An 18,377-nucleotide genomic window follows, 5' to 3' on the forward strand; every position below is an offset into this window, starting at 1 on the left:
CCTTTTGCAAGCACTGGATTCTCGTCCGACCGGTCAAAGTGATTGTTGTTACAATGTGATGGTTGTAAGCCAATTTTGTGGCTGTTTTGATGAAATAAATGTTTTTACTGCATTTAAGCATTGAAAAAAGTGGACATATACTGTTTGTTTGAACCCTATTCTAGTTGGTGAACCTACCTAAATTTATATCTATTGTATGTGCTACAGAAAAATTAACAAACTCCTCTTAATTAAGGATCAATTAAAAAATCAACACAAAGAATTAATCTTTTAATATAATTTTAAATAAATTCAGGCGTCAAGGGGTTAACTAGTTTTAGGCATTTACCGTCACTTCTGAGGACCAGTGGCGTAGGAGAGCTGAGCACCTTCTCCCTCGTGACAGTGTTGTTCACCACACAGGTGTAGTTGCCGACATCTGAGGGCTCTACTTTTGCGATGTACAGACTCCCGGTCTCTTGAGAGATGAATCTCCGACTGTCTTGTTGGACAAAGTACGGGTATTCATTGAAGATCCACGCAAATGTCAGCTCTGAAACGCAAAGGAAAACAGTTCAACTTAGAGTCCACTGTCGCTCTTTAAAAGCACGACTGATTTCCACATGCAGCATTAGATACATCAACCTCTTTGACTGGGACAGCTGGACCGAAAGGAACATACCCTGCTGTGGCCTAAAAATGTTAGTAGTTTCCTTGGGAAGAGATACCATGGCAAATGTAATAGCTATCAGTGCAGAAGAAATGGGAGACCTAAGGAAAGGGAGCGAAACAAAATGGATTACAGCGCGTCAGTGGCCCTCCCCTGACACATGGCCTCCATTCCTTGGTTCCCTGAGTGACTCGGGTGGTTCACGGGAGGCGAGAGCAAATGGACGGATGGGTTGAAGGATGGATGGATTGACGTATGGAAGTAGGAATATGTTCAGATGCCCCTTCACAAGTGGCGGGTCTACCATAAGAAAGGAGAAACCTGCCAGGGTGAATTACTGTGTCATTTTGAGAAGCACACACTGCACAGATTCGCAAGAGCGAGGGGACGCTCTGCGTAATCTGCCTCCTCAGAGGTGAGGGGCTCCGAGTCAAAAGGTGTACGCAATGACTGCCAATCATATCCGATGCGCCCCGAGGGAGCGAGTCTCTCGCCTTTGGATGGGATCGAGCGTCCGAGCTGGGTGCAGCGATGCAGATACAAAGCGCTTTCTGATTAGGCAAGCATGAGCCACACAGAGTCAGCATAACCTCCATCTGAACTGGGTGACTGTAATGAGCTCTGATAGAATTTTGCCAAACAATCGTAAGTCAAGTAAAAACTGGTAATACAACACAAGGGCTTTTATGCAACAGAAGAAGTGACTTGTGCACCAAAAAAGGCCCTTCAAGTAAACAAATGCCTGTGATGGAGCACAAAAGTGATACAATCGCCATTGTTTGTGACAATATTGTATTCTTCATATCTGAGTGATGTGATAATGGAAGCGGTAGTGGAGGAGAAAGCTTTTGCAGAATTCAAAGTCAATGAAGCATAATGAAAACCAGAAGGGATGCCTTATAGGTGTTAGATAAACTTCAGTGGAGTTCAAGGTTATGTAGCAAATCGATGCTTTCAAAATTCAAGAGAGAGAGAGAAAAGAAAAAGGGGGGGGGTTGGGGGGAGAAAAGGAAAGGAAGAAGAGGGAGAGCGAGAAAGAGGCAGAGCCAGAGAGGCAGCAACGAGGCAAGAAAGGAACAGCAGGCTTACTTTCATTCACTTCTGAAAATGTGAGAAAACACAATAGCGCTACGGTTACAGCAGCCAACCGCGTATAAGCCTATGTCAGAGGGAAGCTGTCAAACTGTATTTCACACGAAGTACTCTGACCCATTATCCCATGGACCAGCTGTACAATGCACTGCGCCACAAACTGTTCTCTTGTGAAGAAAATTGGTTGTTCCGATGTGCAAGCTACTGTATCAAGAGGGAGGCAAGTTGGGCAGCAGCCATTGTCCATGTTCTCAGTTTTCTGCAGATATTCGGAAAAGGGGGGGGGGCTGTTAGCCTGGCTCTGTCCAAAGGTAGCGAAATCTGCCTGTTCGTGTTTCTAAAGCTCACTAATTAACATGATATTACTTTTATTTTCCCAAAAGAAAAACTGAAGTGCAAAAATCACACAATGCAAATGCAATTGCAGTTTCACAGTGCAGATGTGAAAGTTACTCCAACCAAGCTAAAAGTCTTTTGATCAGCTCAAATTCCCCCAAAAAACACTATTCCTTTATTCTTTGGTTGTTTTTTTTTTGTACAGTCTAACGAATAAAACTCAAAATTCTTAAAACTCACTACGTAAAGCCTTAGTTGTGCATCTATGCTCATATTGTCAATTTTGGACTGAACCATGCTAGCCGGTGGTCCTGTCAGCTGACTGGAGCCTTGAAGGAGAGCTCGGAGCAGCTGGGGATTGTTTGTTGTTTACACCGCGGGCAGCAGAACCAGGTTCAGCAGCCTCACAGTTAACACAGCCGGATCAGGACCGAACACAGACTGGCAAAACAGTGCCAGGGTGATCAGGACTCTGACTCTGGGGATGATGAAGAAATGGCAGGAGAGGCATGATTGAATCCTTTAATCAAAGGATATAAATATGTGTGTGTGTGTGTGTGTGTGTGTAGGAAACTTACCTCCAGAATGTGCAGGTGGTCCACATAGCAGAACCACTCCCTGGCCCTCGCGGACATTCACAGCGCTCCTCACTGTCTGAGTTTTGAAGTTTTCAAGATCTGATGAGTCAGATAAGATCGAAATAGGATTAGACAGCAGCTGAAAGAAAGTAAAATCATCAACAGCATCACACTGAATATCAGACAGCCGAAAGGGGTGTTTTTATGTCGTCTGTATTCTCAAGAGTTTCTTTGAAAATGATAGTTTTGAAAATAGGAAACATAAGTTTTCCCAAACTCCCTACACTGATTCACTGAGGCATGTTTTTGATGCTACATTTTGAGCACCGGGGCTCTAACAGGGCATTATTGATAGCCGTGGGACACCTCCTGACAGCCTCCGATGCTTTCAAAGGCATCCGGGGGTGCTGATGAAATAGATGGACCTGACTTGGTGACGTTCACCCTGCAACACTACACTTTAACACATGGAAGAGATTAGGCTAAAACGGGACAAAATGAGCAGGGGGAAGGAGACGCTGTGCACGGACTGAGCAAACACAGGGAGCATGCATGACAAATAACAGCTTGCTGTGCCAGCAGCAATAAGTAACATCATTATTAAATGTGGTGTAATCTTGCACTTAAAAGCATTAGCTTCCCCATCAATACTCTCGGCACAATCTATCCCCTGCAAATGAATGAGCAGTTGCTGGCAGACAAAACCTAAACCTGGGATGATAAACCACCCCTGGCTTCGTGACTGATGGAGGGAAGCTGCCGCAGTCTGCTCTGTACTCTGTCTGCACCCTCTGGCTAACAGCCTAGAGTAAGCCTTCCAAACACAAACAAAAGAAAGTCAGTGTGACCGATAAGGGAAATTAGGAGAGGGAAGATTATGGAGAGAAGTGGGACAGAGTGTTGGTAAGATTAATGAGCAGCTCTCTGATGACCGCAGTGGAATCAAACAGAGCCAAGTCACGGCAGGACACAGAGGAGGCCACAGGAGGAGATGGCCGACTCGAAATACAGACAGAGGCGATGTCCTTCTGATCTCACCAGGCTGCCTTGGTAAATACAGAGTCCATCTCCTAAAGACATTTACGATTCTGTGGAGCGGCGCTGGACTGAGATCCGTACACTCGGTTTGATTGAAAAAGCCTGGCATAGCAGCAGTTGATAATTATAACGGCATCGCTTTTGGAAACAGCAGGAGGAGAATCAGAGAGCTACTGATAATTACTTAGTGGACGAGGAAAGGATGACTCCCTCGCCAAGATCAGGCAAAAATGGCGCAGAAGAGGGTAGAGATGCAGCCGGGCTCAGCGCTGGAGGGGATACACTCCTCTCTTCTCTGGCCTCTGAGCAGAAGAATAATGGGCTTCACTGGAGTGAACTGACCACACACTGTAACTCTGAGAGCTAGAGGCCAAACTCACTGTAGCTGCAGTGATTCCTTTGTAAGCATAATCAGTCTCTGCCGCACAAGAATGGCTAGCCTAGATATTACAGAGAGCAACCATTACAGCTCCAATATGATTGGTCTGGGCAATGGCGCCGGCGTATAGACATTCGCCGCTATAAATTGTGTCCAGCAGTGCTCCTGAGCAAACCTACTTTTACCTGCTCCAGAGGCAAGACAATAAAGCCTCCTCAATGTCCAGCTGCTATTTTAATAAGAAAAAAAAAACCCTGCTTTATTACAACTTGGTCTTTTTTTCTTGTAGCTTTCTGTTACCGTTGTTGCCATTGTTACTATCAATTATGATAACGCTGCACTCACCTATGCAATTGCTGAGGATTGCAAACAGGATAACATAATTGCAACAAAATGCAACAAGGGCAAGAACAGTGTGCAGTCAGACGATCACAAAGGTTGTCAACAAGCCAACAGTGCAGCCTATTTAAAACAGTATTTATTATTTGGCTCCTTGGCAGCAGCACAACAAGCCGAAAACACAACACTGACATGTTATCACCTTGAAAGTTCATATGGCGTTCGATATGGTGCTCGCCAACACTTTCTTATTACACATCCAGCAGACACACAGCAACATTATCATTCTTTTGTCATCTCGTTTGTTGCCACCCGATGACAGCTCTGCTTTTGGTATCCAGCTAGTCTCTTCCCGTCCCCGTTGTTTGGTGCTGATGTAGGAAGGCACAGTGGGTTTTTCTGTACAATGAGTTTTTCCGTGAAACACAGCTGCCAGGTGTTGCTCGAAATGACATTGATGAGAGAGCAGACACTCAACCGAAGAGGACAGTTGAGGGCCATAAAACCAACAGTGAAGTGAAAAGACACTAAAAGGCTATATGGAGCTGAAGTGAGCCATAGAGTCAGGTGACATGTCATTTCTGTGTCACAGCGAGGGAACATATTTCACACCATACGCAGTTATTTGACGCATCGCATGCAAAAGCAACCTAAACTTGTTTATGATTCCTCACTACACTAGCAAACTATGGTAAACGCAGCACATCAAAGTCAGTCTGTAAACTGCATGGATGTACAGTATTACGAGACCTGCTTATAATGTCATGATACTAATTTACCCCAGTGGACAATCGTGGTACTGCAGACAAAAATCTCTCATGGCCTGGGAAGCATTTTTCCACATAAACCGTTATTGTCAAACAAGATGCTGACAAGACACCTCCAAACCCCCTTTAAGTTTTATATTTTCCAAAGTTTCAGAGCTTTTTTAGTGTGTGATATTATCTCAACGTAATGTTGATGATGAGAGGACGAGGCCAGGAAAGAAACATTAATGTAGATGTGCAGTCGGCCAGTGTTGCCACGCTAATAGATCTCAGCAATTGACTTCATGAGTACAATGTTATCAATAACCCTTGACGATTCCCAAAGCGATAAAAATAACACCCAGATCGTATGAAACCAGAATTTCTGCAAGGCAGAATGAATTAACTTATCAGCAATGCGGCATGTCGATGCTGTAGATTGCAATTTTGTGTGTAACTCCACACATTATTCCAGTTGCTTTAATTGTGAGCTGTGGGAGGATATGTTAGCTTATAGTGGTTGCAGCTGAAATCTTGAAGGAAAGCAAAACAGCAACGAAGGCATGACATTTCTATCTTAGGGCAGTGGCCTCATTACACAGAAAAACAGAGTATCAGCCGTGCTGATCTCCTAGACCTCCCTCACTGTGCATTAAGCAAGACAATAAATGTCAAGCAGCTCTGCTCCTCAGCCGGTCCCCAGAAGTGAGATTCATTACTGGGCTATAGGGATAATAGCAGTCCATCTCCTGAGAGGAAGTGAAAGGCTCTCTATCCTTGGGACATGATCAATAGTCAGCAGGCTTGATCAAGAGAAGAGAGGTGCCTCTACAGTGTCTGTCTGGAAGGTAGGACCCCACTCCACAGCATCACTTTCCAGCCCTCCTTTTGTCTTTTAAGCAGAAAGCTGACAGTGAAGCCGACAGCCTGTCACTACGTGATACGCAAATAATCTGCTGTATATATTATACAAAAAGAAGTGGCTGGCGATTACAAAGATGCAAGCGCTTCTTAGGCATTATTTCTGTTCCTCCTCCTGTCTCCTTTAAAGTCTGGATCACAGGGGCTGGCGTATCACTTGGCAAAATATGAGTCAATTCGGACTGAGCGTAGATGCTGTCAGAGTTGGAGCCACTAATGAGAATCAATGGAGTTCAGAAGCAGTCAGAAGCCGCCTCACCCACTGTGTTTGTTGCATCTGACATTTCATTCGATTACCATTTCCCCTCTCGAAAATCTATTTGCAAGCAATCTGAATGAGAAATTGGACAAGTAAATGAAAAAAAAAAAAGAAAAAAAAGAAAAAAGGCCCGGGCCACAACTATATAACACATGTCAGGCTGATATGCAGCACACACAAAGAAGTGCCAGACTGTCATGACTGTGTCAGAGCCGTGCCAGAAACGTGTTAGCAATTGTGGGATCACTTACATGCAAATTGCAGGCTGGCTCTGCGGCTGAGGATGGACCCCCATGTGTTGAAGGCCGTGCACTGGTATACCCCGGTGTCTTGGTCCTTGTCCAGGTTGCTAATGATCAGGCTGCCCCCAGACATGTGACGCCGGTAGTCATTCCCCAGATCAATGAGCGTTCCGTTTAGTGACCATCTGGAAAAACGCAAACACAATCAGTAGCTGATCCCCCCGGAGACGCACGCTCACCGTGATTGTCACAGAGATCGATTTGATCGGTCCACCCACACCATGCTGACAAGATAAAAGGTGAGTAATAAGAGTAGGGTTCTGTTTTATTAACAGAGAAATATGAATTTTGTGAAAATCCCTTATGGCAAGTTACGAAGAAAGAAAACATGTTTCCAGTTTTCAACAGTTTGACTTCAGTGAAGTATTTTGTTTTGCTATTAATTTAGGCAAAATTCCAAACAGAGCAAATCTGCTGTGGTGAGTATTGATTTTCTCTGCTTTCATTGTGAGGTGGATTTTATTTCATCTCATTTTTAATTACCTCCACTAAGGAGGTTGTGTTTTTGGTGCAGTTCAGAAGTCTGCTAGCAGAATATCTGAAAAATGTTCCCAGATTTCATTGACATTTGGTGGAAATTTAGCTCAATGTTTTTGTGCACACTAACACCCTATGATATTTCATAGCAGGTTTTGCATGCTTGCTGTTTTTAGCCACACTATTGCTATAAAATCCCGTACAGACATTCATGGTACCCAGAGGATGAATCCTGACTTTGGTGATCCCCTGACTTTTCTTTTAGCACCACCACATGGTAAATATTTGTGATTTAGGGTGAACAGCTGTTGGATGGATAAAATCTGGTACGGACATTAATGATGCAGGGAGAATTGATCATAACGACTTTGGTTATCCTCTGACTTTCATCTGGCACCAACAGTAGGTTTCACTTATAGAGTCAAATCGAAACACCTACAGGACGGATACAATTTTGTACAAACAGTATTATATGAATCCTAATGATCCTAGTGGCTCCCTGTTCTCTCCTCTAGCGCCACCATGAGGTGGTTTTGAGTGACATGACTCAAAAACAAACACAAATGCAGCAACATACATAAACACAGTATATATATACAAAATTTTATATGCTCATTATATGTTTAGAAAATCGTCATTTGCAAAATAACTAGAAACTACAGCTGCAAAATAAATGTTGTGGAGTAAAAAGTGTAGAAAGTGATCAAAAGTAACTCTACACTTCAGTATAGTATTTATACTTTGTTGCTTTCCACCACTGCTAGCATGCTAAGGTAACATGGTTGCCATGAGCCATGATCAGCATGCTAGCATTATCATTAAAAGGATGTTAGCATGCTGGTGATAGCACTTAGCTCAAAAGCATAACTTGCTGAGTGTAGCCTTGCACTTGTATGGCTGTAGAGTGCATGTACTTGAACAAAAATGATGAAAAAAAGAAGCAAGCAGCCCAGATTATATATCTCTATGCACATTTTGATGTGGGTTCAGACTCAGTTGCAGATTAAAAATGCCCTAACTGTTTCTGTTTTTGAAATTAAAAGTCTAAAGGACGGTGCAGCCTTGGCAGAGGTATGCCTTCTCTGAGTGCTTTATAATTAGTTTATGTTTGTGCTTTTGTGTTTCTGACTTATTGCTTTCTGACACCTTCATAATGCATTGTCTACAGACCATTTACTTCCAGGAAAGGTCATGAGATACTCTGTCATGCGAGCTCGGTTCAGAAAGTAACACCTATTAATCACAGCTACCAAAAGAGACGAAACACTGAATAATAGTCATGCTGAACAATGACAACCCTTCACACGTGATTCACTGAAATCTACAGTCAGTCAGTCTGACGGCGACATATTTGACGGAGATGCAAACTGAGTGATACCTTAACACAGATGAAAATGTTCTTTTCCTCTTCCTCACAGAATTTGAGAGACAAAGAATTATCGGACTGCGGTGTGTGAGTCTTAGTGACAGGACTGTGGAATGACCATTCCAAATGATGAGGAAAAAAAAAAAAAAGAAAAATCAATACTATTTTTTCCTCCCAGGCACACTAACAGGCAGTTAGAATGATGCTTCATGCAGCCAGTCATAGCTCTCCCCAGTCTCTTGCCTGACAGACTACAAAAGACAAAGCTGTCTTTCATCTTGTAGCTTGCATTATTCATCTAACAGTGTGCCAGTCACTTAATCTGACTGATTTTGGCACCGCTCCAACAATATTACGCTTAAATACCCTATACTTGTCTTGACAAAGCTTATGTTTCTAAAAATGCATTTGAAAACACACTCTGGTGCATAACATGAACATTTCGAATACAAGACACACTTTACTGCTACATCTGAAGTCCTTGTATTTCTCTGTTTGAATTCTCCACTGTGCCTTTCCTCCTCTGTTTGTGCCGAAGGGAGGATTATTGTATGTGGAAGAGGGGAGGAGGTTAAATGGAAAAGGATGGGAAGCTAGTTAGACTTGCAGCCACCCAGCATGATTGAACTTAATGGGAGAGGAAGGTGGGCAGCCTGGACAGATCACACACCCCTGGAGCAGACAGATGGCCGAGTGTGATGGTGTCTGTGCACTGCAGACACAATCAGTGAGCCACCTACCTACTGTAGCTGCAGAAACACCTGAGAAAGGCTCTGATATTTGAAGACATGTGGAGCCTGTCATCAGAGAGCTCTTGTTTGCTTTCTGTATGTGAACCTAGAAAAGGTGGATGTGATTTATAGACAAGGAAAGATAACAAGAGCGAATGAGCTACAGTTACTTAACTCTCCTAAAGCTGCAGATGCCAATATTAATTCATTATAATGTGGGTTGAAATAACTGATTTTTGAGTGCCCACCCCTTTGTATTTATTTATTAAAAAACTGAACCCGTTCTAAATCACAAAGCCAATCAGGGTTAGCTAGAACCAAACTAGCCAATCACAGCGGCTTTGTAAATGTATATGTATTTAAAGGAATTTCTCATCAAGTATGTGAAAGTATGTGAAGATTCATAAGAAAATGTGAGGAAACATGGGCACAATGCACCGTACACAGCATCATTATAAACTAAGCTGGGCTGTGACGTCCTTATACCAAAAAGACAAAACAGAAAACACAAGTGAGAAATCCAACCTTGTCTGAATGGATTTCTGTTTGAATTCTGGGCATATGCTCAAGTTTGCCACTTCGTTTTCCAACACGTGGAAATGTTTTCCCACAGCACCTTCATTTAATGTGAGAGAATGACTGACCTCGTCCATCCACCGCCTGATGATCAGTGTAGCTGTAATGTCACTGATCAATCAAGATTCTAACCAAAATCATTTATTGATTCTCTATTCACTATCTATGTAGGCCATTATAGTATGTAGTATATAGTGTGTTCGATGGCAAAATCAACTTTGCAGCAAGACTCAGGTCATTTCTCTCATCTGATAGTCACCTCGATTAGCCTTTTTTTCCTGTCTGCACAATGCATGGTAGTAAATAAATCAGCAATAAATTGAGATTGTAAATTGTAACAAATTACTTTAATAATGGTTAAGAAATCATTTAATAATGCTTTGCAGAGCAGTTAAAATCATTAATAACATCAGGTTTTGGGTTTGCAGGTTGTAAAATTGGCAGTAGTTGAAAAATCTTCCAGGCTGTTGAGACATTATTACATTAAGGTTATTAAAAGCCATTAATAAAGAGTTTCTCACTCACTCTCTCTTTAACAGTCTGCAGTTGGACATGTCGGTATGTCATTAATGAAGGGTAATAAACCATCAAGTAAGCAGTTAGAGTGAGTTATTAATAAATGACTTTCGATGAGTCTAATGAAAAAACATGCTGAAGTTAAAACTTTTGCTTATTAATGGTTTACAACTGATCTAAGAACACTATTAAATGATTTATTAACCATGAGTAAAGCCATTGGCTGCAATGTATAAAACATTTACAAGATGCATCTCGGTCAGAGTCCACTATACGTGGTAGAATAATTCCCAGGACTGTATAATGAAAGGTGAATTTCAGACAGGAGGCATGAGTTCTTCTCTTCTTAAGACACTGAAATGTTTACCCACCACCAACTGTATGATACACTCTGCTTTTTTTTTCGTGTGAAATACTGGGTATTTTCACTTTCCTCAGTCCTCTAAAAGTGATTTCATTTCAACAGTCTGAGAGGGAGGAGCTCTGTTTGGTAGAACTGCTCACAGCTCCATCCATCCATACTAAGGCCATAACCTGTGATGGAGGACCACAAGCAGACTTTACTTTGTTCCGAGGGGCCGCGAGACAAAAAGGTTGGTGAACAACCGCAATACAACAGATTAAATCAACCTAAAAAACTGTTAGCATAATCAATAAGCAGATTTATACTTGTGGCCGGTTTATTGCTAATGAGCACCAGACATCATAGCAATTTGTTCTCATTTCAAAAATAATAATTCCCTCGCTCCTTCATTATAATTCCCTCTCAAACACAACTGCAGCAGTAAAAACAGAAAGGTGAAACAGGCAGAGCAGAGGTCTTAATGTCAGCACGGCCCAAACTGAATCATATTGAATCCAGCACCCCATCAGCCCGAGAGGAGCTTACAGTGAGTCCGACAGAGTCCAGCAGAACAGGCCTATTCGCTGCGGTGTGCTGCAGGCGCGGGATGATCTGAGCATGCTCTGAATGAACTCCCCATGACCTTGAGGTTCACATCAATTTTGCATGAGGTCTCCTCATCAAATAGACTGGGGATTGTACTGCAGCGCTGGCTCACCTGGCTTTCCTTGAGGCCAGACACCCACAGAGACGGCAGTGACCACACAGACCACATACTGTTCACACACACACACACACGCACAAGCAGAGCTTAGAGCTGATAATGGAAATCCAACTGCTGACCAGGGTACTCTCTACAATTATGTTTAGTAGGTTATTGCTGCTGCTTTTTAATAAATTGATATTCATTTGGCCTTCCAGCCGAATGTAACACAATAAATTTTCCTAAAACCACACTGTATCGCCGTGTGTTTGTGTGTGTGTATGTGTGTATCTGCATGAAAATGCCTATGGAATAAGAACAAATAATGTACACAGTACATGTGCACACACACACACACAGTTATGCACCCTTATCAGCAGGCATAACACCATTTACAATTACAATTTATAGCCTGGATGATGTTTTTATTCAAATTAAAAGTAAAATAAATAAATTCATGTTCACCAAGTACCAATAGACTAAATAATTCAAGTCCATATATGGACCTTCCAGAAATTCGAAACTATTGGCTTTCTTTAAGACCACAGGCCTGCATTCTTCCAGTTTATCCCATTGGGTTTGCAATGATTTCATAAGCCCTAAGGTCATAGAATTTTCTCACCCTATAAAAGGACAAGTGACCCTCCAGAAGATAAAAATCGATTGAACAATCTCCAGATTCAGCCGTTATCTGGCTCTATGCTGCGGCTGAATTCATAACACACACACAAAAAATCTTCTAATCACGCCATCCCAGTTCTATTTATGTCCCTGTTACCCTGCACCGAATAAAGGTAGAGTCATACATCTGCCTGAAGTCACATTACATGATAGCAGACACCAGCCAGAGTACTTTTTTTTATACCCCCCCCCCCCCTTCCAATCACTGCTGTGCCCTTGATCCTGTGTTACAGCAGATTCATAGTAAACACAGTGACAGGTGTATTCATAAAGCGCGGCTCTGAGCCCTGGAGTGTGCTCTGGCGCTACACTGGACTATTTGTCAACTGAAGAACTGTCAGCATCCCCGTTTGTATATTCACGGCGTCATCGAGTGCGCGGGGTGGAGCGGCGCGAGGCACTGGAAGCAAAATGAGACAGTGTTAAACTAACTAGCAAAGGTTATCAGCATAAACACAAACGACAACCTGATATTCTCATTTGATCACATCTGCTATCTGTACTCTTGTATTTAAATCAGCCAGACAGGATTTTAAAGCTTAAACAGCATGTCTTATCTGCCTCCATATCACCGTTAGACATCACCAATGTGTAATTTCATCTATATCACAAGAGAAAGTGTGCCAGGAAGTTTTTCTTTTACATTTTACGGGTTTCCACTCCCTCTTCCTGCGTTAGTGGTACACTGTATTTTATTTTGACTCAATCACCTGTGCATCATCCTGCTGCAGGTTAATCACTCTCAGCATTTCCACATATTATCTGAATGACAAAAAGTGTGTGTGGGCTGGCCAGTTGTATGTCAATGACACAAACAACCAATACAACACTGTGTTCCTTGTATTACTACATACTATGCTTTAGCTCATTGCAGCTGTGCTGGAAATCTATTCCATGGTATATTTGGCCACCATCCGCTGAATTCAAATAAATCTAAATGATAGTTTCATCTTATCTACATTTTACATAGATTTTATTACTGCGGGATATGCGGCAAAGCCGAAACACTCGAGAGAACGCAAAAGAGCTGACACATTCAGCGCTACAGTGGCTCTCTGACAAGGGTTAACATCATCTTCTCTGACAAATTCAATATTGTGCGACCCAATTTTTTCTATGGATATTAAACCAAATGGATGAATTTTTCTTAATAGCTGCAGTAACTGAGGAAATTAAGTGTGGAGCTCTGAATGTAATACCCCCTCACTTGGCATATCTAATTATACAAATACTGTTCATTTGCAGGGCCTAGGCCCATGCATAGTTTGCAGACTCCGGTGAAAGTCACAGCATGACCACTTCCTAAAGGCATTTTTTTCAGGCTGCTTAGGACATTTTGAGGGTCTAATTTCAGTGTTTAAAATTGCTAAGAATTTATTCTCTCTATTTTATCATCAGGACAAAACAGTCCTCTCCTTGCCCGAAGGGAAACAAGTCAAGGACAATCAGTGTCAGAAAAACTGATGCAACCCAAATAGAGCTAAAAAAAAATGACTCCCTAACCCTAACCCTCAAAGTTAAATTAATGGTAGGAATTGAGTGTCTTTAAGAGCATTATCAGAAATGTCAGTCCACAGCGGTGAGAGTTCGCTCACTCAAACATCAATTCTTCCTTTTTAACCTGGTTTCGGATTTTTTATTCATAATTGAGGGCACTGACTTCAAACAGTAGAACTACTGACCTAGATGAATACCGCCAGAGAGATATATGTGTTGTTTTGTACTACAAACAGGAGCTGAGTGCTTCAAATGGAGGAGAATCAGTGAACTCCAGGTGAAAACTCTAGAAACAGACAAAGTAAGAGATACACAGAGCTTGCTAGAGAAGCAGGATGAAGTTAAATAATCGGTTTATATAAAATCAGAGCAAAAGAAAGGGTCAGAAAAATTACAGTGATCTCATTAAGATGTAGATGGTCTATATTTCGTAGTTTGTTTCAATTAAAAAACAAATATTAAGGTGATGAACAACCATATCCTGCAGTGCATCACATTATTTCTAAATCTTAAATCAGAGAACATAAAGCTGCCAGTTTTTGATTTGTTTGTTTGTGTCTGGCCACTGAAGGTCAGAACTCAACAACAAGCTCAAAATCACAAGCTTGAACAGTTATTGCCTTGTAAGGTTGCTGTGGCTAATGTGTTAGCAGCTAATATGTTAGAAAACTATTGCTTGTTTAAGCATCAATCAGGCATGAAGCAACACTGGCATTCAATTGGAGTTGTGGTCCTTTGACCTGACACATTCAAGTCAAATACTGACTTTTAGCATTATTTTGGTCTCCACCCACCCCTGACAGATATAACTGCTACTTCAAAGCAAACTAAATTTCCAGCAATATTTTCTTTCGATAAGAATAAGGAAAAACTGGCCTCAGAGAAAGCCGTGTGGAGCTGGGCAAGCACCCTGAAGTCCATCTATCAGAGCTTTTCTGCTAAAAACAGCTGCTTCTGCTGCTGGACCTTTTGCTGAAAGCAGTGGGACTCAACCAAAACAGTAAAAGTACCAGGATGTGAAACAAAAGTAAGGTTTAGGACACTAAAACGCTCCATAACGCTAATGGGAAAGGCAGGGTTGGCCATGAATCTCTGTGGGTTTGAGTCCTTTCACATTACACATGGTCATTTGATCCATTGTTCATATAAAATATTGATTGCTGCGGCTTTAATATGTGTTTAACATGTAGCAGTGTAATAGTTATAATCTGAGCATAGCTGCTCTTGCAATACTACGTTCTTGCTCAGCTGGAGAAAAAGTGGCAGAACATACTGATGACAACAGCGTTTCCCACTATTGCGTTAACTCCACAAAGGACCCGAAAGAGAAAACCTCTTCAGCAACATCAGTGAGCGTCAGACTGTTTGAAGTCGGGGGTGAAATAATGCGAGTGATGGCTGCAGCTTCATCTCGGGATAGCTCAGGCTGCACAACAAGTATAATGATACCCCCCGCTGCTGTGCCTGGACCGTGTCTTCAGCGTAGACACATTATAGGAAATGTAAGCATTTAACGGAATGTCACTCACAAGGTTACTGCCTCTCTCCCCTGCTTGCTGTGCATCCACATGGTGCTGACCAAGCTCCGAAACACAATCTACCGCAAAAAACATCGCCAGCTGCCATTTTCAGGCATGCTCTCTGCACCGCAAGGAAATAGCCAGGGACATATCAAAGGATCTGTGGCGCAAATGAGTCACTGGGATCTCCTTTTCTCCCCTAATGATTCCTTAAGCTGCGCACCTTATTATAAATCATCAGCTTTAGGCGTACAGAGGCTTAAATCTTATCATTAATAAAGTTAACCTCACTCATATCTGAGGAGTTGGCATTCATCAGCCACATCAATCTGACTCTAACTCTTCATCATACAGTAGCTCAGGCTGAAAATAGATAAGCTTTGTTCAATTAGAAACTGATGCTCAATTAAGCAGTCGCTCTTTGAAGCCTGTCTTTTAGTTGGCTGGTGCGTAATCTCTCTCTCGAGCATTTATGTCCAGAAAAAAACGTCGTTCTTTAACAAATCAATAGCAATCAACGCTATCGGTAGCCTCTTTGATTTCCGTGGAAGCAGCAATGAAGATTCACAAGCAATTAAACAGCAATGGATTTTCAGCATGTGATGTGGATGTAGAGTCAAAGCGGGCAGACAGTTGAGCCGAGGCTCGTGGGGAGCGTAACTTTGATGTGGTAATTTACCTGTACTGCGGAGGAGGGCTGCCTTCTGCCTCGCACGTGATGGTAGCCTGCTGGTCTGGGGAGTTGATCGGTAAAATGAGGTCACTTGGCTCCGTCCTCCATCTTGGCCCTTGAAATATGACATCCTCTGTACAGGCTGTGGAAAGGGGAGAAAGTCTATAGTAGTACAAGCCAGGAAAATTGTCTCTTTGACCTCAAGAGAAAATACTGGACGAACACAGTAAAAGCACCGACAATGCAAGGAAAAACAGTTTATCTTGTTGAAATACAGCAACTTTCTGACTCACAGTGTGCGCTACTTTTTCACTATAATGTATATATTATCTCCTATTCTCTGAACAATGTTCCTCTTTTGGAAGAAATACAATCTGGAAGATTTGTTGTGTACAGCCTTTGCTTCTCTTGCATTCAGTGCAACCCTTGTTATGCATTAATTCCTATTGCTGACATATTTGCTATCTGTCGCACTGCATGCTGCTGCATTTATTTAAAGCGAGCCTGACACACAAAAACGTGGACCATGATGCTTACGTTTGCGTCGCAGGGCCGGTTTTCCATAGTGTCAGGCCTCACTCTGTCGCTTCATCATCGTGATAAATCATCGTACTGTCGCTATACTGTCCAAGATATATCATCTCCCTGCTTTAAAGTTCCACACACGCGAGTAAATAAAAATACTGCAAGTATGTGATTTAATGCTTTGATTACTGTGTAAATATTTAGCTGGCTCAGGGGTTGGAGAAATTTAATGCAGTTGCAGAGAGCTCACATATACCGAGTGACAGATTTAAACTGAGATGTTCAGTGTTAATTACTTTCCAGAAACATTAATATAATAATAGATAATAAAAGTCAAGGATTTAAGTTGAGCTCGTAAGTCTACAATAGTTGTCTACTGATGTAGAAAGCCAATTTTCACATATTTCCTGAGTAATTAATGATTCCCGTTAAGTGACAGGGCTGATAAATAAAGCCGAGTGAGCTATTTTCAGAACATCTATGTCATACTACGCATGCACCGGTTAATTGAGGCCATAAGGATGCACTCATCTGCCAGCAGCTTAAAAGGAAAGGATGTGGAACACAATCTGGTACTAAATGAAAGCGGAGTCAACAGACGGCCAGAGTAGGCCTAATTAATATCCTACTGCTAACAGATTGCAGCATGTGGCTAGCAGTACTACACGTGGTTTTATCTGGTGATAATATGTCAAAGAATCAACATATATTCCACTGTGTGTGATAGATGGAGAGAAGATATGACAACAAATATCACAGCAGCTTTCTGTGGCTGTTCAGAAATATGGAGCAATAAGTGAGATTTACCCTCTAATTCATTCACATCACAATTTAATCAGCCTCTCCCTGATGTGAATTTGAATAAAATGCCATTCAGGCTAACATCTAAGCTGTCAGTGTATTTTGTGAAGTCCCAGACAATAGAGCCAGACTACATGTCACTTCAGATGTCCTAATGATTGTTATCGGCTGTAGTGATTTTAGAGGGTTTCCAAGAGGATGAACACAACGCTGAATCAGAACTAGCACCTATAGGCAGCAGCCGAGGCCCTGTTAAAACACTTGTCCGCTAGGAAGGTGAGACAGCTTGGATCTTGCTCCCTTGAGTACTGGGTGTGAATTACCCATGAGCCAATTTGAATAACATTCATTGGGATTTACAATGTCATTTGAACAAGGGTTGACATTCTGGTAGAGTGTCTGTGCTTCTCCTGCTTAAATCCCTGGTGGCCTCACAAGGGCAGAATGAGGTACGCTGGCAAGTAGATTGTGCTAAAATGCGAGGCTGGATTCATTGCATGGATCCTGATAATGATCTGGACAGGCCATAAACAGGAATGGGATCGGACTCCCAGCTGTCCCCGACGCTGTACTGTAAATGTGCAGCAGGACACCGCTCTAGGCAGCGGTGAAGGGCACCATGCTGCAACGCTGTACATATAATGACTGCAACTTAATCAGTCCAACCTTTTCAGTGGAGAAGAAGAGACTTTTTGAGATTATTTACAATTTTAATGGATCAAACTCTATGTTTTATATAAACACAGAATAAAAAGATACTTAGAACCTTACAGACATGCATTCAGTTTGCTAGATTATAGAATAACACAACACACTAGCACTGTTCTGTGATGAATATGCATTGGAAAACAATTTATTCAAAGAGATGTTGTCAAAACACAAACCAAGACAAGAGCAGTGAGACTCAACCATATTATGTGTTAAAATAGCTTACCTGCAAGGCATCCAGTGATTGATAGCAGAACAATTTGTTTCCATGGTGACATCATGTTTAGTTGCCGTGGGTTAATAAGACTCTCATCCAATTGCTTGTGAATGGAATTCTCTCCCTTGTACACAAGAATTTTAATCTGAAGGGAAAGTAATTATGGATGTTATTAAAATATGACATTTTGATCCAAATGCGACAAGCATTCATCAGAAAAAAAACATGATTACAGAACCGCCAAGTTACACAATTTGTTCTTATTATATAGCAGAGGCTGTAAAGTAAGAGAACGTGAATGTTGAGGAACTGAGAGGAGACGGGGGCAAAAAGCAGACAAAAACCTGAGGACACAACCCGCCAGAGCGATTTTCAGGTGGCACAGAAGAAGAAACAGCTGCTAA

At 41.9% G+C, this 18,377-nt stretch overlaps 1 protein-coding gene across 2 annotated transcripts in view; it reads right to left on the reverse strand.

Moving 5' to 3' along the window:
* cntn3b (contactin 3b) overlaps positions 1-18,037 on the reverse strand; it is a 40,828-nt gene extending 22,791 nt beyond the window's left edge. The window contains exons 1-5 of one of the 2 annotated variants that reach the window (XM_041949808.1): positions 17,983-18,037; positions 15,729-15,864; positions 6,589-6,764; positions 2,656-2,754; positions 329-532 (exon numbers count right to left, since the gene is read on the reverse strand). In XM_041949808.1, coding sequence (XP_041805742.1) covers positions 329-532; positions 2,656-2,754; positions 6,589-6,764; positions 15,729-15,864; positions 17,983-18,037 — 670 coding nt within the window. Of the gene's footprint in view, positions 1-328; positions 533-2,655; positions 2,755-6,588; positions 6,765-15,728; positions 15,867-17,975 lie in introns of both variants that reach the window. The other variant, XM_041949802.1, reaches the window with a different exon arrangement.
* Between the last annotated feature and the right edge of the window lie 340 nt (positions 18,038-18,377).

Source organism: Chelmon rostratus, chromosome 2 (genome assembly GCF_017976325.1).
Source record: "Chelmon rostratus isolate fCheRos1 chromosome 2, fCheRos1.pri, whole genome shotgun sequence".
NCBI classification, from domain to species: domain Eukaryota; kingdom Metazoa; phylum Chordata; class Actinopteri; order Chaetodontiformes; family Chaetodontidae; genus Chelmon; species Chelmon rostratus.